The sequence below is a fragment of the Neophocaena asiaeorientalis genome, unplaced genomic scaffold (assembly GCF_003031525.2).
Source record: "Neophocaena asiaeorientalis asiaeorientalis breed wild unplaced genomic scaffold, Neophocaena_asiaeorientalis_V1.1 scaffold533, whole genome shotgun sequence".
NCBI lineage: Eukaryota > Metazoa > Chordata > Mammalia > Artiodactyla > Phocoenidae > Neophocaena > Neophocaena asiaeorientalis.
The window spans coordinates 715,185-738,121 of record NW_020172671.1 but is presented as its reverse complement, the minus strand read 5'-3'; the positions used below and the strand labels follow the sequence as shown (position 1 = coordinate 738,121).

The 22,937-nt window shown below is 34.4% G+C and overlaps 1 protein-coding gene across 2 annotated transcripts in view; it reads right to left on the bottom strand.

Annotated features, from left to right (window-relative positions):
- CSMD3 (CUB and Sushi multiple domains 3) overlaps window positions 1-22,937 on the bottom strand; it is a 1,062,125-nt gene that overhangs the window by 554,551 nt on the left and 484,637 nt on the right. For both annotated transcript variants that reach the window (XM_024739588.1, XM_024739590.1), the window contains one exon: window positions 9,916-10,019. In XM_024739588.1, the coding sequence (XP_024595356.1) occupies window positions 9,916-10,019 (104 nt within the window). The remainder of the gene's footprint in view (window positions 1-9,915; window positions 10,020-22,937) is intronic.

The window sequence follows — 22,937 nt, the reverse complement described above, 5'->3', positions numbered from 1 at the left end:
ATGAAAAGACAATCCTCAAAATGGGAGAAAATATTTGCAAATGAAGGAACTGACAAAGGAATAATCTCCAAAATTTACAAGCAGCTTATGCAGCTCAATATCAAAAAAACAAACAACCCAATCCAAACATGGGCAAAGACCGAAATAGACATTTCTCCAAAGAAGATATACAGATTGCCAACAAATACATGAAAGAATGCTCAACATCACTAATTATTAGAGAAATGAAAATCAAAACTACAATGAGGTATCACCTCACACCAGTCACAATGGCCATCATCAAAAAATCTACAAACCATACATGCTGGAGAGGATGTGGAGAAAAGGGAACCCTCTTGCACTGTTGGTGGGAATGTAAATTGATACAGCCACTATGGAGAACAGTATAGAGGTTCCTCAAAAAAACTATGAATAGAACTACCATATGACCCAGCAATCCCACTACTGGGCATATACCCTGACAAAACCATAATTCAAAGAGTCATGTACCACAATGTTCTCAGTATGGAGGTTCCTTAAAAAACTACAAATAGAACTACCATATGACCCAGCAATCCCACTACTGGGCATATACCCTGACAAAACCATAATTCAAAGAGTCATGTACCACAATGTTCATTGCATCTCTATTTACAATAGCCAGGACATGGAAGCAACCTAAGTGTCCATCGACAGATGAATGGATAAAGAAGATGTGTCATACATATACAGTGGAATATTATTCAGCCATTAAAAAGAAATGAAATTGAATTATTTGTAGTGAGGTGGATAGACCTAGAGCCTGTCATACAGAGTGAAGTTAGAAAGAGAAAAACAAATACTGTATGCTAACACATATATATGGAATCTAAAAAAAAAAAAAATGTCCTGAAGAACCTAGGGGCAGGACAGGAATAAAGATGCAGATGTAGAGAATGGACTTGAGGACACGGGGAGGGGGAAGGGTAAGCTGGGACGAAGTGAGAGAGTGGCATGGATTTATATATACTACAAATGTAAAATAGATAGCTAGTGGGAAGCAGCCTCATCGCACAGGGAGATCAGCTTGCACAACACAGGGAGATCAGCTCCGTGTTTTGTAACCACCTAGAGGGGTGGGATAGGGGGGGGGGGAGGGAGATGTAAGAGGAAGGAGATATGGGGATATATGTATATGTATAGCTGATACACTTCGTTATAAAGCAGAAACTAACACACAATTGTAAAGCAATTATATGCCAATAAAGGTGTTAAAAAATAAATAATTAAAATAAAATAAAAAGAAGAGTTCCCAGGGAACAGTGTTGTTAGCCCATACTAACATATATCTGAGAATGAGATTTTACATTATAAAATTTTTCAGGACATATCAGAATTTGATAGTCATAGGATAGAACCATGTTTGGATATCTAAGACAACATTTTTTTTCACCTTCTGTAACACGTTTGTTCAAATACAATGTTGTCCAATATCAATGTATACTCATAAAATTTCCAGGAGCATCTTGGAAAAGAAGAGTTTTCTTTCTATTTTTTATTTTACAAGTGTTCACTTAATTATTCTTTATAGTGTTACTGCGACTCCATTAATGGAACAGCAAAGTGTGTGAGAGAAAATGTAGGAAAAGGAAAGAGAATCACATTTCTCATAGAATGCATTTTTAACTATCTCAGTTTGATGCCATACAGATGAGAAGGGTGGACAAGTAATCAACAACTCCTCCCTTCTTTATGCAGACGAAATGAGGGTTGGAAGTGTATTCAATGCCTGTAATTGTACTATCATCACTGTTAGTTCTCTCAAATTTATTACATCCATTTTTACCATCAGGCGAATTTATACATAAGTGTGAAAATAGCACATGTAAAACAATCTGAGAAAAAACTTCTTTTAACGGTCTTTAAAAGATATTAACATGATTGTTCAAATCCATTATCTGAATTATTATCAACTGGTCAAGTTTATATTCTGATCTCTATTGAAACTTGTCACTATACCACCATGAAGCTGCCATGAATGAAAAATCCTACCTCAAACTGGAGAAAGAAAAAAAATGCCCTTCAAGTAAGTCCAGTGGAGAGAAAATTAACGAGCATGAGTGTGAGAAAGAAAAGGCCACAAATAAGCAATACAGTACGAGACAGCAAATGGCTGAAGCAATAAATCTTTGAATTGTGAATTTAAGTTTGTAGCTTAAATTCACATAATTTTAGGAATTTTCATCTGATAAAATTATATGGAGTACTTAGTACTGCATACGATGTCCAATTACAGTGTATTCTCTGTTACTTAATAAATTTATTGCTTATAACTGTGTCATGAGTATTTCTTCAGAACCAAAATTTCAAGGTAAAGAGATACGGCACACTGAGATTTTTTATAAGTTACTGAACTGCAAAACTGACATACTTTGTACTTAAGAGGAAGAAATTATAAGAATTATTTTTTTAAAGCTTTTCATAATTCATTTTTGGAGGACTATTTTAGCTGTTGAACATGTTATGACTATATGAATACATTTTTTTATTGAAGAGAATATGACAATTGATTTTAACTTTTAGAATCTAAATATTGAAGGAAAATTGGAAGCGAAAACACCATTTATTTCCAATGCTTAATTCAATCCTATGACCTAAATAGAATAGGTTGGGATGTTCCTTATCTGGTTAAATATTTTAAAAAATGAGGTATCCTGTGTTTATTAAACTAATCAGAATTTATAAACTTAAATATATAGGCTGAATTCATCCTCCTTTAAAATACTTTCAAATATGAGATTACATGGCTCTCTGTTAAATGAACATATTTTCTGTGTTTTACTATGTTTCTGACTTTCGGCTATTTAATATTTTAAAATAAATTTATTGAAAAGATAGTTTTAGTGCCGAAAGTCTCTAGCACATGGATCACACTTAAGAGAAAAGCAAAAAGGAACATGTAGATGAGTAAATAGTTTGCCAAATAAAATGCCTAAATGGAGACTAATTTTACCCATTAGAAGAACGTTATTTAAAATAAATTCCCTTCAACTGTTTTTTGGGGTTTTTTTTTATACATTCTTGACCATTAACCATGCCATATGCAATACTGTTTTTAAACTTGGGCAAGATAGGCCCCTTCCCTGATCCCTTCGTCTGACCATTCTGTAGCCCACCTCTTGCCCAGGGATGTGCCTGCTCACTTCACCTATGAGATCCTAGACTAATTTCCAGCCCACAATGTGGTAAGAACTGAAATTGGGAGTAAATCTTTCAAACTTCTAGAGTAATTTGAAAGAGTAATTCTGTCTGGTGAATTTCATAATAAAAAAACTTGGAATGTATTTATATGTGCTTTTATTTCATTTTCCTAGAAATTTTTTTTTCACTTTGTAAAAGTATCATTTCAAGACAAATTAAAAATAAAAACAAATCTTCTATTTTATAGTTTGTTTAAAAACTACTGTTCCACAACTCATTGGTACCTGGTACCCTGGAATTTCCTGCTACCTGAACCTTCATAGGCCTCTTTTCCAGGTCCACATTCTCAGGGCCAGAACACATGACCCATATGTGCACTCTTAGACCCAGTGGGCAGTGTTTGCAGGGAGGTGTGGCAGCTTGAATGTGTAGGCTGGGAAGTCTACATGTATCGTGAAGGATGGAGCTGAGTTTGGGAATAGAGGGTGGCCAGGTGCAGGCTGGGGCTGGGACCACTTTCCTATACCTTCATGTTCCAACAAGAAAATCACACAAGTCCCAGAATTCTAAATTTAAACTTGTCCTTCTAGGTTGTTATGAAAGTGTATTTGTCAAGGTAGGAGGATGGAACATATTGTATTTAACAATATGTAGCTTAATTTATAACTTTTAATATTTAGACATTTGATATGTGAGATTCTATCTGTATTCTTACTCTGAGCCTTGTAAATGTCCAGATGAGTGGGCCTGCTGTTGAGAAAGCTAAACTTATTAAAAAATATGTTTCAGGTACACTCAAATTTATATCAGCTTCTTTGGTAGATACAAATCCAGTAGGTTCTCTTATCACAGACTCTTAGAGTTCAGAGGAACCTTTGACCTAACTTCAAGTTTGTAAAATCTCTGTTAGCTAGTCAGACAGCTTTTATTTGAACACCTCTAGGAGGTAGGTGCTACCTAGTTCTGTTGTAGTCACACTTACTCAAGGAGAAGAAAGATATTTTCAGAAATGTGTAATTGTGTTCTGAGGAAGAAAAGCAGGTCTAAGAAACACATTTCTGGTTACAGACAGACAAATATATAAAAAATCACAGATTTTTCAAAATTAATACAACTTCTCAGAGTGAAGGAATTATAACAAGTAATGAAATAGAACTACTGTGTAAACTAGGGACAATATGATGACAGGAATGTGAGAAAAGGAAAAATGTAATGTTTTTTTCTTCATTTATTCTACCAGCAGCAGAAGCTTAGTCTGTAAAATACAGCTATTTCCACTTGACTATTCATTCAAGTCATAAGATCTCTTTTCATTAATGTGTTTGCTCTTTATCTGGTCTTATGTTGCCTACCTAACTTTGGGATCATCCTCAAAAAAAAAAAAAATCAATTGTGAACCTATTTCTTTCATTTAATTATCCAATACTTCTCATGTCATCTGCTACTTGATCCAATTCATACAACATAGGATTATAAAAATCACTTAAAAAATTTATTCACCCTGTCTTCCAAAATAAAAAGAAATAGAGACATTATCTGCACTTGAAAAGAATTTTGAAAAGCACAGAAAATCCACTAATAAAAATTTTACTAGATCTTTTTGAAGCAACTGAGGTCAAAATTCTTAAAAGAAGGTGTGCAGAAACTGAAGGACTGTGGCATGTTTACAAAGAGGTTCTTGTGATTAGCGAAGAGTTCATTTTTTAGAAAGTGTATGGCTATATTTAAAATATAAAGGGGTTTTCCTCTTAGTACTTAAAATTATATAGTAAATATCATTGCCTTAATTCTTCTTACTTTGAGTTTTGCAAAAACATAATATATATATGATTATGATGTCTGCATCTAAAATGTGTGTGTGTGTGTGTGTGTGTGTGTGTGCGTGTGCACTCATGCACTCATCTCAGAGTCTTCTGGTTATTTAAACATAATGTATTATCTTTCTTACTCTCTCTTAGCCCTCCCACACTAAGGGACCAATTTAGATCCAATGATTGAACAGTCTAAAAAGTAATGGTCACAGAATAAAGCTTTAATTTTTATTTCCACTGGAGGTGAAGTACTCAATGTGAACTTTGAATATGATAGTATAGGGAAATCCATCTGGAAACTTGGTATTCTTTTGAAAATAGTAATTAATAACCATTCTGTGTTATTAATACAATAATTTATTCTATGAAGAAAATATCAACAGGTATATCAGAATTCATTATTGTCTATATATTTTTTAACATTAGAATAGATTAAATTATATGGTTCAAACATAATATTATTTTTTTCTTTTAGCATGTGGGACTGTACAGATTACTGTTTAATCCCAATAAATGTACTCTTTTATGCTTACCATTTCTAATGGTTGGGTATTTAAGATAATAATTTTGATATTTTCCTTCTGTGTCTTATTAGATTACTGGAAATTTGTATGTCTATAACCTTTCTGTTTGTAGTTTTGTGATATTAATTATCTCATAGATTCTTTAAGGCAGTGGCTAAAGGAGTATACAGCATCCATGATCTGGGATATTAGTTGTACAAGATGACATCTATTATTTCATTAGATTCTGAAATGCTAAGTTTTATTTAGTGATAGATATAGTAAAAAAGATGTTTAAGAAATATTCTTCAGTCAACTGACTAGCTATCCTGCCTTTCCCTGTCCATGCTTTGAAGAATCTAAACCTGAAATCTAGTCCTCTACCTTATCCATCACATACATGTTTTACAGTTTCATTTTTGAAGTACATATAATGTGATCTATCAAATAAACATGTAGAAAGATAGGTCTCAGAATGTGTGAGGATCACTTACAAAATTTGCTATATTATCATTAATGCCCAAGAAACTTCAACTTTTCTAAAGTGTCAGATAAAGGAACAAATACATGTGTTATTTGGGAAATAATAAATAATAAATTTAAGGAATAAACCAAATTTTGTGTTGTATCATGTGTCACATGCCTATAGGCCCAGGCAGGCAATGCAAGGGTTCTTAGATGCTCAAGTGAAAAACAAGACAAGGTTGAAGGGCCATGAGAACCTATGGGCTCTCTAAAGGGGACAGAAGAGAGTTCCAGCAAATTTTGCCATGTGATAATCCAGTCCTAGTGTTGCCAGTCTGTCGAAAGAAACAACAAATTCAGATTTTTTATATGTAATTTTCAATTATTTAAAACACTGTATAGTTGACCCTTGAAGAACATGGGTTTGAACTGCACAGGTCCACTTATACATGGATTTTTTTTCCAATAAATACTACAGTACTACACAATCCATGGTTGGTTGAACCCATGTATGTGGAACTATGGATATGGAGGGCTGACTAAGGGATTTGGGCATGTGCAGATTGTGATATATGTGACAGTTCCTGGAAACAATACCCCGTGGATACCAAGGGATGACTGCACTTCCCAAACAACAACCAAAAAACATACTTACTGGTCATATTAGTTCTGTGGCTGTCAATTTCTAATACAATATTACAGTATAAGGAAATCCAAACTATCAGGTACAAAACCACAAAGAAATCTAGGAGGAACTATATATAATTTCTGAAAGATATTAGTCTAGCGTGGTGAAATGTCTACCAGGTACATCATCCTGATAAAAATGCTGAGTATTTTTAGGGGGGTGGAGTTACAAATAATTTGAACAACATAAACAAATATGCAGAACATGTAAAGCAATGGCTCTTTGTCCATCATTATCTTAGGAAGCACAAAGTGGAATTGTAGTAGGCTCAGAGATAAACAACAAAATTGTGGTTGATCAATGATATCCATGTAGTAGGTGGAGGAGAGAAGTTGAAGTTGAGGTCAAGAATGCATAAAGATAAATAAGAAGAGAAGGGATTTTTTTTTTTCCTGAAAAGATAACAACTAGATAACAACAAGATGGAATAGTACTGGGTCTACAATGTACACATAAGGTAAATCTTTGGTGTTATTACAGGATTCTGCAATAACAGTACTATGAGAACTTCTTGTAAAATTAAAAAGAAAAGGAAAGGAAAGAGGAGGAGAGGTTTGGAGGCCAGTAGGGATTACAAGTGCAGCCCCTCAGGACTGTATATATTTGAAAACTTTAAAAGCTTCTGCCTGAGGGTCTGGCATCCAATCAGCCTGAAACTAGGTGATCACTGAATTCCTTTCTTTGGAACACTGACAAGTCTTGGCACATGCTGAACAGCAGGGGAAAATTGGAATAAATAAGGCAGTATATACAACCAAAAAGATTTAAGAGACAACAAAGATCTAGGGCAGGGTTGAATGAGAAGGATCATCACCTACACAAAGTCACTACTTTAAGACTGATAGAGGTAGCAGTTTTGCCTAATATATAGAAACAAACACAGAGAATTAGGCAAAATGAGGTGACAAAATATGCTCCAAACAAAAGAAAAAACAAAACATCAGAAAAAAAAAACCTTAATGATATGAAGATAAGTAATTTATCTGGTAAAGAATTCAAAATGATGGTCATAAAAGTGCTCACTGAACTCAGGAGAAGAATGGATGAACACAGTGAGAACTTCAACAAAGAGTTAAAAAAATATAAGAAAGAATCAATCACAGCTAAAGAATGAAATAACATGAGTAACATAAATTAAATGAAAAATACACTAAAGGGAATCAATAGCAGATAAGATGATACAGAAGAAGGATTAGCAATCTGGAAGACAGGGTAATGGAAATCACCCAATCAGAACAAAAAGGGGAAAAAAATTAAATATGGATAGCTTAAGGACAACATCAAGCACAAGAATATTTGCTTTATAGGGATCCCAGAAGTAGAAGAAAGAGAGAATGGGGAACAAATGTATTTGAAGAAATACTGGCTGAAAACTTCCCTATCCTAGAAAGGAAACAGACATCCAGATCCAGGAAGCACAGAGAGTCCCAAACAAGATGACTCCAAAGAGACCTACAAAGAGACACATTATAGGTAAAATGTCAAAAATTAAAGAGAGAGTACTAAAAGCAGTAAGAGGAAACCAATTAGTTAATATAATGGAAGCAATTTTTTCAGCAGAAACTTTGCAGACCAGAATGGAGCAGCATGATATATTCAAAGTGCTGAAACAAAATAAAACAAACAAACAAACAAAAATTTACAACCAAGAATACTGTATCCAGCAAGGTTACCATCCAGAATTGAAAGTGAGATAAAGAGTTTCCCAGACAAGCAAAATCTAAAGGAGTTCACCACCACTAAACTGGCCCTGCAAGAAATGTTAAAGGGACTTCTATAAGTTGAAATGAAATGGCACTAATTAATAAGAAAACACATGAAACTAAAATTCTCACTGGAAAAGGCAAATATATAGTAATGATAGTGGATCAATCACTTATAAAACCTGTGTGAAGGTTAAATGACGAAAGTTCAAAAACAACCCCTATACAATAATGAGAGAAGACACAAAACAAAAAGATGTAAAACATGATGTAAAAGACATAAAATGTGGAAGCAGGGAATAAAAATGTAGTATTTGTAGAATGCATTTGAACTTAAGTGACTATCAACATAAAATAAACTTTTCCATATATAAATAGTTATATATGAACCTTATGGTAACCACAAACCAAAAGCCTATAATAGATACAGAGAAAATAAAGACAAAAAAATCCAAACATGATACTAAAGAAAATCATTAAACAATCATCAAACAAACAAAAAAACCCAAGACCCATCTATATGCTGCTTATAAGAGACTCACTTCAGATCTAAACACACACAGACCAAAAGTGAAGGAATGAAAAAAAATGTTTCATGCAAACAAAAATAAAAAGAAAGCTGGGGTCGCAGTACTTACATAAGATAAAATATACTTTAAAATAAAGACTGTAACAAAAGACAAAGAAGAGCATCACATAATGTTAAAGGGATCAATCCAACAAGAGGATATAGCATCTGTAAATATCTATGCACCCAACATAGGACCACCTAAATACATAAAGCAAACATTAATAGACATAATGGGAGGGGTCCAGAAATCTACATTTTAAAAAGTGCACCAGGTAATTGTGATGCAAAAGACCCCATTTTTGAGAAACACCTCACTGATAAAGCCTGTATTGCAAATCAACAGTTATGAAAGGAATACTGAGAGAAAGCATATCATAACCTTTTGAGGTTCATCACAGAAAAAATATATATACATGCCCTGGACATTTCTTCTTACCACTATCAGAGGTAGATCATTGGAATGGATAGCCAAGGATTTGGCGGTAAGTTCCTAACATTTCCCTTTTCTCAATTTATGTTCATTCTTTTTGTTCACATTAAGAACCTTTTCAGTATATTAGCTCAACTCTGAGAGCTGTTCATTGCTAACTACTTCACGTCAAACCACTGATAAACTCTCAACTACAGATCTTGATGACCAGGTCTTTATTATTGTCTCTGGGATCAATTTCATGATTGTTTTTTCCAGTCTATTCTAAAACTCTGTGAGGGCAAAGGTATTTTCCAAAATAAGGCCAATCAGCCACTCTGCAATTTCACCCTAGGCCTCTTTTGCCAATGAGTTCCTTTCTGGAAATGGTTTCTAACTAACTGTGTTTGGATCAAGTACCTTAAGCACCACTGAAGAAGGACTAATAAATATACTATATGCAGGTTGATGATCATAACTAAGGTACTATGCTTCTTCTGTTGGTGATAGTAGGAAGAATCAATGAAAGAAAAGAAAAAGTAAAATTTCATACAATTTTATAAAGACCTAATAGGCTAAGTCAAGAAAGAAACATTGAGAACTTACACTTGGAGCACTGTCCTTGGGTCTCCAACTTCGCTCCCGTCACCAATTGTCAAGGTGTCATAGCCAATTTCCAGATCGAATTCTTCAAAATTTATCTGGATAACCTAGCAATAAACAGAAACAAACATCTCAAATATATTTCATTATATAATAAAAGCAAACAAAAATGCACTGTGGACATACTATATATCTATAGATCTATAATTATCTGTATAAGAATTTCAAACTATGGCAGGAGATCATGTGAGACTATTCCTATCAATCATTATAATTATAACATAATTTTTATTTACTCTATTGTATCTTCTGTAATAACTTTTCAATGAAATGGCATGGCTTCTGTTTATAGGACACTCTTATTTGAGGAATCTGAATACAAATCTAATTTAAGAAGGCTTTATAAAAATGTATATGTACCTGAAGAGTGGTTACATTTGCATATATTTTTACAAGCTAGCACAGAAAAACACAGAGTATACTATTTTTATGAAATAGTAAAGCTTAAAAACTGTTAGAGCTAAATTTGAATCTAGATCACTAAATTTAAAGGCATCAGGTTTATTTTTGTGTATCCTTTGGTAACAGAATCCCTCATATATATTATATTTTGCTGGCAAAACTAGGAGCACAATTCTTTGGGAGACACATTATACCATAACAAAAAATTAATATTAATTCTTATCAAAATATACTCATGCATTCATTTATTGTTTATATATCTATGTAAAAATTCATATTTAATTAAATTGCAATTCTTAAATTAGAAACCCAATATAATATTAAAGAATAATAAATCAAGAATCCATATAAGAAGAAATTACATAAATATCATCCTATATATAATCATGGCTTGAGCAAAAAATAATTTATAATAAAGTATTATTCAACACGAGTTAAAGAAAATGAATGGTTGAGATTACCAATAGTACTAGAGAATAAATGAAAAAAAGCTTTAAAAATTTTTAAATTATTATTTAAAAACTAATTTTTATAATTGTTACTTTGGTATCATAAAAATAAATTCTTAAGAAAACGAGGGATTTCATACGCTGATTCTTTTTAGCTTTGTAACAAAAAAACCAAATTTTTGATTATGTCTATTTCTTGATTTTTAAATCATTTTTTACTAGCATTAATTAAAGCCACTGTTTTGGTCAGGTTTAAATGCAGAATATATAAAAACACTGAATTTTACATGGCTACAACTTAAAAGTAAATGTTTCCCTGTTCTACACTGAGTTAAATATAAGTATTCTCAATTAATAATTGCCTGTTAATGGAGATTAAGTTGTTCCCATTTTTTTGCTATCAAAAGCAACATGGTTACAATCAATCTTAAATATTTTCTGGCTCAAATGTACAAGTACTAGCTTATATATGTACTTATGAGTGCATTTTCTGGATAATAACAAAGCAAAAATTATATTTCATAATATTGTGCCATATGATTTGGAAATTATTTTACCAATTTAAATGCCTACAACTTGTGTACATTAGGTTTCATTATTTCTACCAATCTAGAGGGTGTAAAAAATGACTTTTCTTTTGCATTTTCTTCATTAGTAATTAAGTTCTTTTTTCATATGTTTGTCATTTATGTTCTTTTTCAGGCCTTCTGTTTTGTTTTTTTTTTCTTGACTCAAAGTTATTTTAATTTTCATAGAAACATGTCAATGCTGAAAAAGTTTTCAAATTTATTGTCATATAATTATTCGCTTTCTTTTAGCCTATGTTGTCTGTACTCTTGTCCTATTTCTATTTCTAACATTATATGTCTTCTCTATTTTTGTTTACTATTTTTTATTGTGCTAACTATAATATATATTAAAAAATCAATTTTAGCTATTTTTAAGTGTACAGTTCAGTGGCATTAATTATCAATATATTCACAATGCTATGCAACTATCACCATCTTTTTCCAAAAGTTTTCCAAACCAAAACCTTGTTACCATTAAGCCATAACAATAACTCCCCATTTTCCTCTTTCCCCCATCTCCTGGTAACTTCCAACATACTTTCTGTCTCTACAAATTTTCATATTCTAGATATTTTATATAAGTGGAAAAACACAATATTTGCCTTTTTGTGTTTGATTTACTTCACTAAGAAAAGTCTTTGAGGTTCATCTACATTATAGCATGTATAAGAACTTCATTCCTTTTTATGGCTGAATAATAGTCCATTGTATGTATACACCTAATTTGGTGTAACCATTACTCTGTTGATGGACACAGGGTGTTTCTACCTTTTATCTATGGTGAATATTGCTATTATGATGGTGTAAAAGTATTTATTTGAATCCCTGTTTTCAGATTGAAATTACTGGGTCATATATTTAACATTTTGAAGAACTGCCAAGCTGCTTTCCAGAGCTTCTGAACATTTTAAATTTCCACCAGCAATTCATAAGGGTTCCAATTTCTCCATATCCTCACCACATGTTATTTTCTGTTTTGTTTTTATCATACCCTTTCTGGTAGGTGTAAAGTGGTATCTTACTGTGGATATGATTGCATCTCTCTAATTAATGATATTGAGCATTTTTTCATGTACTTATTAACCATTTGTGTATCTTCTTTGGTAACTGTCTATTCAAGTCATTTACCCCTTTTTATTTATTTTTCTCTTTTACCCCTTTTAAAATTAAGTCATTTGTTTTATTGTTGTTGAGTTATAACAGCTCTTTACATATTCTAGATATTAATCCCCTATCAGATATATTAGTTGCAAATATTTTCTCCCATTATGTGAATTGTCTTTCTGCTCTTGTGATAGTGTTCTTTGACACCACAAAGTTTTAATGTAATGAAGTTCAGTTTATCCATTTTTTGTTTCCTGAGCTTTTGGTGTCATATTTAAGAAACCATTGCAAAATCCCATATCATACAATTTTTTTCTATGTTTTCTTCTATGAATTTTATAGTTTAAGCTCTTAAATTTAGGTTTTTGATCCATTTTGATTTAACTGTTGTATACAGTGCAAGTAAAGATCAAATTTCATTCTTCTGCATGTGGCTATCCAATTTTACAAGCACCATTTATTGAAACAACTACAGGCAAACCCTGCCTTATTGCACTTTGCTTTATTGTGATTGGCAGATATTGTATTTTTTACAAATTGAAGTTTTGTGGCAAAACTGTGGTCAAGCAAGTCTATCAGCACCATTTTTTAAACAGCATTTGCATACTTTGTGGCTGTGTCATGTTTTGATACTTCTCACAATATTTCAAACTTTTTCATTACTATTATATTTATTATGGTGATCTGTGCTCAGTGACTTTTGATGTTTCTTTGTAATGGTTTTGGGGAGCCACAATCCACACCCACATAAGACTGCACACTTAAATGATAAATGTTGTGTGTGTTCTAAGTGCTCCACTGACAGGCTGTTCCCCCATCTTTCTCTATCTCTTTGGGCCTTCCTATTACCTAAGACACAATAATATTGAAATTAGGGCAACTAATGACCCTACAGTGGCTTCTAAGTGTTCAACTGTAAAGAGGAGTCCCACCTCCCGCACTTTAAATCAAAAGCTAGAAATGATTAAGCTTAGTGAGAAATGCATGCATTTCAAAAGTGTTGCATAAGTTGCAAGTTGTAAATGCAAAGAAACTGTTCTTGAAGGAAATTAAAAGTACTACTCTAGTGAACATATGAATGATAAGAAAGTGAAATAGCCTTACTGCTGATATGGAGGAAGTTTTAGTGGTCTAGAAGGAAGTTCAAACAAGTCACAACATTCTCTTAAGCAAAAGCCTAATTTAGAGTAAGGCCCTAACTCTCCTCAAATCTATGAAGGCTCAGAGAGGTAAGTAAGCTGCAAAGAAAAGTCTGAAGCTAGCAGAGATTGGTTCATGAGGTTTAAGGAAAAAACGCCATCTCCATAACATAAAAGTACAAGGTGAACAGCAGAAGCTGCAGCAAGTTACCCAGAAGATCTTGCTAAGAAAATTAATGAATGTGGCTACACTAATCAACAGATTTTCAGTGTAGACAAAACAGCCTATATTGGAAGAAGACACCATCTAGGACTTTCACAGCTACAGAGAAGTCAATGCCTGACTTCAACTCTTCAAAAGACAGGCTGACTCTCTTGTTAAGGGTATATGTAGCTGACTTGAAGCCAATGCTGATTTACTGTTCTGAAAACCTTAGGAATCTTAAGAATTATGCTAAAGCTACTCTGCCTGTGCTCTATAAATGGAACAATAAAGCCTGGAAATAGCACATCTGTTTACAACATAGTTTATGGAATATTTTCAGCCCACTTTTGAGACCTACTGCTCAGGAAAGAAAAAGATTCCTTTAAAAATATGATTGTTTATTGACAATGCACCTGGTCACTCAAGAGCCCTGATGAACCTGTAAAACAAGATTAATGTTGTCATGTCTGCTAAACAACATCCATTCTGCAGCCCATGGATCAAGAAGTAATTCTGACTTTCAAGTCTTATTATTTAATTAACACATTCTGTAAGACTGTATCTGCCATAGATGGTGGTTCCTCTGATGGATCTGGGCAAAGTAAATTAAAACCTTTCTGTAAAGGATTCACCATTCTAGATGCCATTAAGAACATTTGGGATTCATGGGAAGAGCAAAATATCAACATTAATGGAAGTTTGGAAGAAGTTGATTCCAACCCTCATGGTGGACTTTGAGGGGTTCAAAACTTCAGTGGAGGAAGTCACCGCAGCTGTGGTGAAAATAGCAAGAGAATTATAATTAGAAGTGGAGCCTGAAGATGGGACTGAATTGCTGCAATTTCATGGTAAAACTATTAACAGATGAGAGTTGCTTCTTGTGGATGAGCAAAGAATGTGATGGAATCTCCTCTTGGTGAAGATGCTGTGAAGATTGTTGAAATGACAGCAAAGGATTTAGAATATTATATAAACTTGATAAAGCAGTAGTAGCATTTGAGAAAACTGACTCCTATTTTGAAAGTTCAACTGTGGATAAAATGCTATCAAAGCACAGTGCCTGCTACAGAGAAATCACTGGTGAAAGGGAAGAGTTAATCAATATGGCAAACTGCATTAATGTTTTATTTTAAGAAATTGCTACAGGGATTCCCCTGGTGGTGCAGTGGTTAGGAATCCGCCTGCCAATGCAGGGGACACGGCTTCGATCCCTGGTCTGGGAGGATCCCACATGCTGCGGAGCAACTAAGCCCGTGCGCCACAACTACTGAGCCTACCCTCTGGAGCCCATGAGCCAGAGCTGCTGAGCCTGTGTGCTACAGCTACTGAAGCCCACACACCTGGAGCCTGTGCTCCCCAACAGGAGAGGCCACCACAATGAGAAGCCTGCACACCGCAGTGAAGAGTAGCCCCCGCTTGCCACAACTACAGAAAGCCCATGTACAGCAACAAAGACCCAATGCAACCAAAAATAAATAAATAAAATTGATTCTTTAAGAAAAAAAAAAAAAAAGAAATTGCTACAGCCACCCCAACCATCAGCACCACCACCCTGATCACTCATCAGCCATCAATATCAAGGAAAGACTCCACCAGCTAAATGATTATGACTCACTGCAGGCTCAGATTATGGTTAGCATTTTTTAAATAGTTTTAATAGTTTTTAGTGTACAGATCTTTCACCTCCGTGGTTAAATTTATTCTTTAGTATTTTATTAGTTTTTTAAAAAATTATTGAAGTACAGTTGATTTACAATGTAGTGTTAATTTCTTCTGTACAGCAAAGTGACTCAGTTATACATATACATATTCTTTTTCATATTCTGCTCCATTATGGTTTATCACAGGATATTGAATATAGTTCCCTGTGCTATACAGTAGGACTTTGTTTATCCATCCTATATATACTAGTTTCCATCTGTTAATCTCAAACTCCCAATCCTTCCCTCCCCTACCTCCCATAAAGTATTTTTTTATTTTTTGCTCTACGCGGGCCTCTTACTGTTGTGGCCTCTCCCGTTGCAGAGCAACAGGTTCCAGATGCGCAGGCTCAGCGGCCATGGCTCACGGGCCCAGCCGTCCCGCAGCATGTGGGATCTTCCCGGGTCGGGGCACGAACCTGTGTCCCCTGCATTGGCAGGCGGACTCTCAACCACTGTGCCACCAGGGAAGCCCCATAAAGTATTTTTTAATTAAGATCTGTACACTGTTTTTTTAGGCACAATGTTGTTGCACACTTAATAGACTACAGTATACTGTAAACATAACTATTATACATACTACAAAAGAATTGTGAGACTCGCTTTATTGTGGTATTCATTTTATTGCAGTGGTCTAGAATTGAACACACGATTATCTCCAAGGTATGCCTGCATTCTTTCACCATTGAATGTTTTTGGCACCTTTGTCAAGAATTAATTGCTCACAGACGGGTGGGTTTAGTTCTGTGCTCTCTTAGCTTTTGTTTATCTGGAAATATCTTGATTTATCTTTCATCCTTGAAGGAGAGTTTTGACAGACAGATATAGAATTCTTGGTTGAAAGTTTTGTTTTCAACGTTTAAAGATATTGTCTCACTTGCTTCTCAGTTTCTTTTTCTTTTTTGAAATCAGCTGTTAATATTTTTTAGGATTTGTTGTACTTAAAAAGTCACTTTTCACCTGCTGCTTTCAAGATTCTCTTTGTTTTTACCTTTCAACCATTTGACTATAATATGTTTAGGTATGGATCACTTTAAACTTATCTTACATGGATCACTTTAAGCTTATCTTACATAGAGTTTGTTGAGCTTCCTGGATGGGTAGATTCATGTCTCTCTCAAATTTGTGATCTTTCTGGTCATTATTCCTTCAAATATTCTTTCTGTACCATTATTTCTATCTTCTCCTCCTGAGAGTCATAAAATACATTTGTTGGTCCATTTGCTCATATTCCACAGGTCCCTAGGCTCCTTTCACTTTTTTCACCTTTTTTCTTTTCTTTTTCTGTTCTTCAGACTGAATAATTTCAATTGTCCTATCTTCAAGCTTACTAATTATTTCTTCTGCTGATCAAACCTGCTCTCAAAACCTCTAGGTTTTTAAAATTTCAGTTATTTTGGTTTAAAGCTCCAGAATTTCTATTTGGTTTCTTTTTTATAATTTCTATCTCTTTATTGATATTCTCATTTTATTCATATATCAGTTTCATCATTCCCTTTAATTTTGTCCATGCTGCTTGAGCATAATTAATACAGTTGTTTTAAATCTTTGTCTAATAAGTTCAATGACTCAATGTCTTCAGGGATATTTTCTGTCAATTTATTTTGTTCCTTTCAATGGCCATATTCTGTTTCTTTGCATACTTTGTGATCTCATTGTTGTTTCTGAAAACTATCCATTTGAATATTATAACATGGTAATTCTGGAAATCAGAGTCTCTCCCTTCCCCAGGGTTTGCTGTTCTTGATTTTTGAAGACTTGTGTCCATCCAATGTTTTAACTGGAATTTCTTTAAATTCAAGGAGATTAAAAAAATATCCATTTCCGCATGCTTGGGCTGCTATAACAAAATACCATAAACTGGGTGGCATATAAACAATAGAAATTTATTTATCACAGTTCTTGAGGCTGGGAAGTTCAAGATCAAGGTGTGGTTGATTCAGTGTATGGTGAGAAAGTTTCCTGGTTCACAGAAGGCCATCTTTTTGTTGTAACCTAACACCAGCAGAAGGGTCTAGGGAGCCCTTTGGGGTCTCTCTTATAAGAACACTAATCCTACTCATGAGGTCTCCACCCTCAGGACCTCCCAAAGGCCCCACCTCCTAATACCATCACAATGAGCATTCGGATTATGAATTCTGAAGGGACAGAAGCATTCAGATCATAGCAAGACCTCTCCCAGTCTTTGAGGACTGGCTCAGTGATAGGATATTCTTTAATACCTAGCCAGACCATTTATAATTTTGTCTTAACCTTCACTTGCTGCTTGCATTAAGCCTATAGATCAGATAGTGGTGAAAGCTTAGGGTCTTCTCTGGTCTCCCTCAGCATGTGTCTTGCCATGGGCATGCATGTGACTTTCTAAATTCTACCATATACTGGAGGGCTTTTGCATGTCCTAATTTCCTGAAGAAACTGTTTCTTATTTCTAGTAACTCACTCATGGTGGCTTGTTTTCCTATGTGTGTAGTTATATTTAACAATAAATCCATTTTTATTAGGGCTTCAGCTGTGAGAATCTTGAAGGTCTTAAACTGGGTATAATTTCATTCATTTTCTGTTAACTGGATCCAAGGGTTACTACCAAGCTGGTGCCAGTTTAACAGCTTGTGAGGCTTTTAGCTAAATACTAAAGTTTCAAGTTCAGCTTCTTCACCTGTAGATCCAAAGAGACTGGGCCTCAGTCTTAGTCTCCTAATTCCAGAGACTTATTGCCATTTGCCACAAGGAAAACCAAGCTTTCTTTACATTTCATCTTCAAGCTTTCTTTACATTTCATCTCTTACTTTCATTTCAGTTCATTCTTCTTTTAATTATATATGCATAATTGTACCTGTGTTTGTATGGTATGCATGCATAGTCTTATAGATTTTCTTTATTGTGAACCAACAATGCACTGAAAAATGTGTTTCTTGTATTTCAGTGGGAGGGCCTTTCAGAGTACTTCATCTGTCATCCTTTCAAAAGATTAATGACATGATCCACTTTACCCCAAGCCATTTCACAATAGAGCCATGAGTGCATTGCATTTAAAATTAGGGAACGTCACTTATTAAATGGCTTTAAAAGTCTAATAGGCTAGTAGATACAAACTAGGAATTTAATAAGTGACTGGTTGATTGCTATTTCTATGCCAAACCCTTGATAGTCATTATTGTTTAGTCATGTCTCAAAAAATTTGGATACCCATTTAATGATAGATTTTATTTTGCCTGAATTGTAACTGAGGTTCATGCATGTATATATGCAACAATGAGAACTCGACTTCATTTTAAATTAAGTGATGAATTAATTACTAACTAATCCATACACTTTCAGATAAGCACTTAACCACTGAGCTGTCACTGAAATTTTAGACACTTATAATTCTTGAACAGTTTCAATGACACTGAATCACTGAGAAGCTAAAATAGTCTGACTGAATTTGTAGAACACATTCATTTTAATTTGATTCTTATATGCTTAGTTTAAACGTCATTACTGGACTGGTTCTTTTTTTTTCTTTTTTTGGAGTACGCAGGCCTCTCACTGTTGTTGCCTCTCTCGCTGCGGAGCGCAGGCTCAGCGGCCATGGCTCACGGGCCCAGCCACTCCACAGCATGTGGGATCTTCCCGGACCGGGGCACGAACCCGTGTCTCCTGCATCGGCAGGCAGACTCTCAACCACTGCGCCACCAGGGGAGTGCTGGACTGGTTCTTTAGAAGTAAAAATTATGCATAAAAAGAATAAAAACTACTTTGGCCTCAGCTGGAGACATTAACATAGTAAAGCATTATAGTAAAATTCAAAAATGGTACATTGAGATATTTCCAAAAATAAAAAAAATAAAAACAGTAGCATGTATAAAAGTAATTTGTAAAAACAAAACCAAAACAACAAAACATTTTTTTCATACAAAAATGTAATAAGTAACATCAGGAGTGTGATGTGAAATTTTCTTTTTCTGGATTCTCCTGTAACATGGAGGAGAAAATAGCCACTTTCCATCCCTTTATCTTTGTATAATATGAAAATGAAATGAAAAGGTAATTAAAAAAATCAGTACTCATCAGTGTAATATAACTATTTTCTCTACATATATAGTTGGCAGTAGGGCTGAAACATTTAGTAGGAAAATAGGAAGAATATAAAGCATATTAGAAGAGAAAGGAACATCATATATTTTGCCTTTCGTATTTGTACCTATTCATTTGTGGGTGGGAAAAAGACCTGCATTTAGGTCATAGGACTGTTGAAGAAAAAGCTGTCATAATAAAATATGCCCCTAAATATAAAATAACTTATAATTGTCTTGATTTTTTAACCAAATAAGCCATACTCTTGGCTTCCACTTGTAAAGTGCCGATTCCAAATTACTATATGATGTTGCTAATTGAGGGCTATGTTAAAAAATTTAAGCTACTAATGTAATCAATTAACAGTAATCTCATGCATATTAACATTGGCTTTCCAGAAGTGAGAAATCTGTAAATAATATTAAATGGTTAGTAGATCCATTTCCCATAAGGCTTAAGACATGGGTTTTCACAAGGTATTTTGATAGAACTGGTATAGAACTTATGTTTCATAATTGTCATTCTCTCCATCATTCACAGAGGATTTAAAACCATGACTTCTCCATCATTATGTTTTATGAAGTCATGTGCAATCCCCATTTATATACTTTATATCTTTTACCCATGAAATTTGTTTAAATTGGCAAACATTTATATTGTGTGAGTCCTGGGCTCAGTGCCACATATGCACTGCTTCATTTTAACCCTAAAACTATAGGTAGCGTCCATTTATATATTAGTTTGGCCACTCAGAAGCTGAATATCCTCGTGTCTGCAAAATTAGGAGGCTTGGTAGGAAGCATAGTATACTTCCCAGCATGGTTAGATGTTACCTTCCTCATCATTAACTGCAACCAGAGTGTAGGCATGAAACCTAAGCCCCCCGAACCATGGATTCTGGCAGAGGGTGGCAAAAGCAGCAGAAACATCCAGTTTTAGAAGCAACAGTAGTTGTAATATGTAATGGCACTGATGTCCTAGGGCAGCATTATCCAACAGAAAAAAAATCTTCCCACAAGTCAGAACCAGAAGCCATATCCGACTATGACAGAGTAAAGTTCTAGTGAGGTAAAATGGGTTCTGCTACATTCCAGGCTGATCAAGGAACTCATCCCCCTTCCATCGAAGGTAGTCTTCACCAGTCTTCTTAACCAGCAGGATATGATATTGATCTATGAACCAATGACTGACCTCTGAAGTTTCAACTATGACGGATATCACATTTATTTGGGATGTGATGATAACTGTCTATTGGCTATAGGTCTCTAGATAATGAGGAACTAAATCTGGATATAATGGAGAAGCCAGCACAATACTTGGAGATACTAGAGTTGTATGTAACTGGCTAAGATTTTTGGTTTTCTCTATTAATGAAGACAGCACTTTTTCATGTAAACATTTTTCAAAGTGAATGTAGGGAAAGAACTATGCATCTGGATGAACACTTGATAACAAAACGGGTGGACTGTGGCAGAAACTATTGATTACTTATCCAACAGCCATCTTACTTGTTCACTCTGGACTTTTCTCTTCCGAACAGGACATTGATTTTGCTCAGCTATGTATCTTTCTGTGTACATTCTTATGCTTTAGGGACTGCTGATCCCATACCAAGTTCCATGGAATGGCTCCTAACGAGTCTATGCCAATATTAGCAGTTCCATTTCATTTGTCACGGATAAGATTAGATCTTACTATGTCACTTAATTCTGGTCAGTCAGTGGAAGGCGAGGAGCAATCTTCTGGGCGTGGGGTGCTTTCGGGAAAATATTTCTTCATGCTCAAATGAACACAAAGAATCAGTCTGCTTTGGAGGTGACTGGATCTGGATGTATTGACTAGAGCTACTGCAACCATCTTGCAATATGTAGTTTAAGGACAAAGCTAACACATGGAGATGCCCAGAGCCAAGAGATGGATGTTTCTACTGTATGTCTGAGACTTGCATACCTCTGGGTAGTATGCTGTGCTAAATAATGCATTTTCTTATTATTTAAACCATATCTTTCCCATACTTAAACTGAAAACATTCTAGTGGATACATCAGTAGATTCAATTCTAAGTTTTAAAAAATGCTTTGCCCAGTAATTTGTCTGTGTTTATTTGGCTAAAAGTGATGGGACTAAATTCAATCTCAGACTCCCCTGATGTGACAATCCAAGTGCTCAAACTTCACACTATTCTGCATTTGCATAGTAAACGTCTGCAACTTAGGAAATACCTTCTGTCTGCCAAATACCTGATATATAATAACATAGCTTCTAAGTAAGTTCTTTGATGTTGCACATATGCCTCATGTTTTAAATAGTGATGGCAAGGGAAGATAATTTCTGAAATCTGACAAGTAGCAAACATTGTGTCAATTCCTTGGGGGAAAAATACAGAAAGCATGGATTGGTATAAGCGATTTTATCTTCCATGATAAAGTCTGTATTTTTTTGCTTCAAAATAAATCTGGAAGCTGATGAAATTTCTTAGTATTTCTCCAGTCACAATTCCCTGTATTGGCCAATTTGCACCAATATAACTAGTATTGGAATTAAATGAAGCTTTGATGATATTTAACTAAACAAATTAATGATGCTTTAATATTAATACCAAGCTAATCACATTAGTGAGACAAGATAATATAAGGGTACAGGCAAAGATATGGTTTAAGTCTCTCTCTGTCATGGAATGTTACATTATTTTGGGGAAGTCTCATAACTATAAAAGAGTGTTTATAATTCATAATTCCTAAGGTTGAAGTAGGTATTACATTAAAGTTTGTAAAACAGAACATACTGTGCTTGATATAGAGTAGACCTTCAATAAATGGCAGTTATTATTAGCTAATCATAAAATAAATGTTGACATCTGTTCACAATGGATCTTGAGGATGAAGTTCTATTTCTGGCAACCCCACTGTGATTTAAGGAGGAGAGTTTCTTCCCCAAAATCTATGCTGCTAGAAATTTATCTTTTCTGGAAGAAAATAATATTTTCTCTATTAAGCTCATTTCAGAATGACTATAATTCACTCTGTTATTAACAAGTATATTTCTTACCAGTGAGGAAATCCAGAATGCATAAATACAAAATATACAAAGTATAAGCTTTGCATACAAAGCTTAAGGTATGTAATGCTATATTACACAATCAATTTGACATATAATTAAAGAGCTTCCTTATTCATACATGTCTCAGACCTTAGCGATCACAGTCCAATTTGGAGACAAGACATAAACAAGATAAATACAATACCCTGTGTTAAGTGCTTTGGGATATGGACACACAGGGTTAACATGGGCAGAGATGAGAGCTGCCCAATCCAATTAAAGAGTAAAATGGAAAGATTTCCC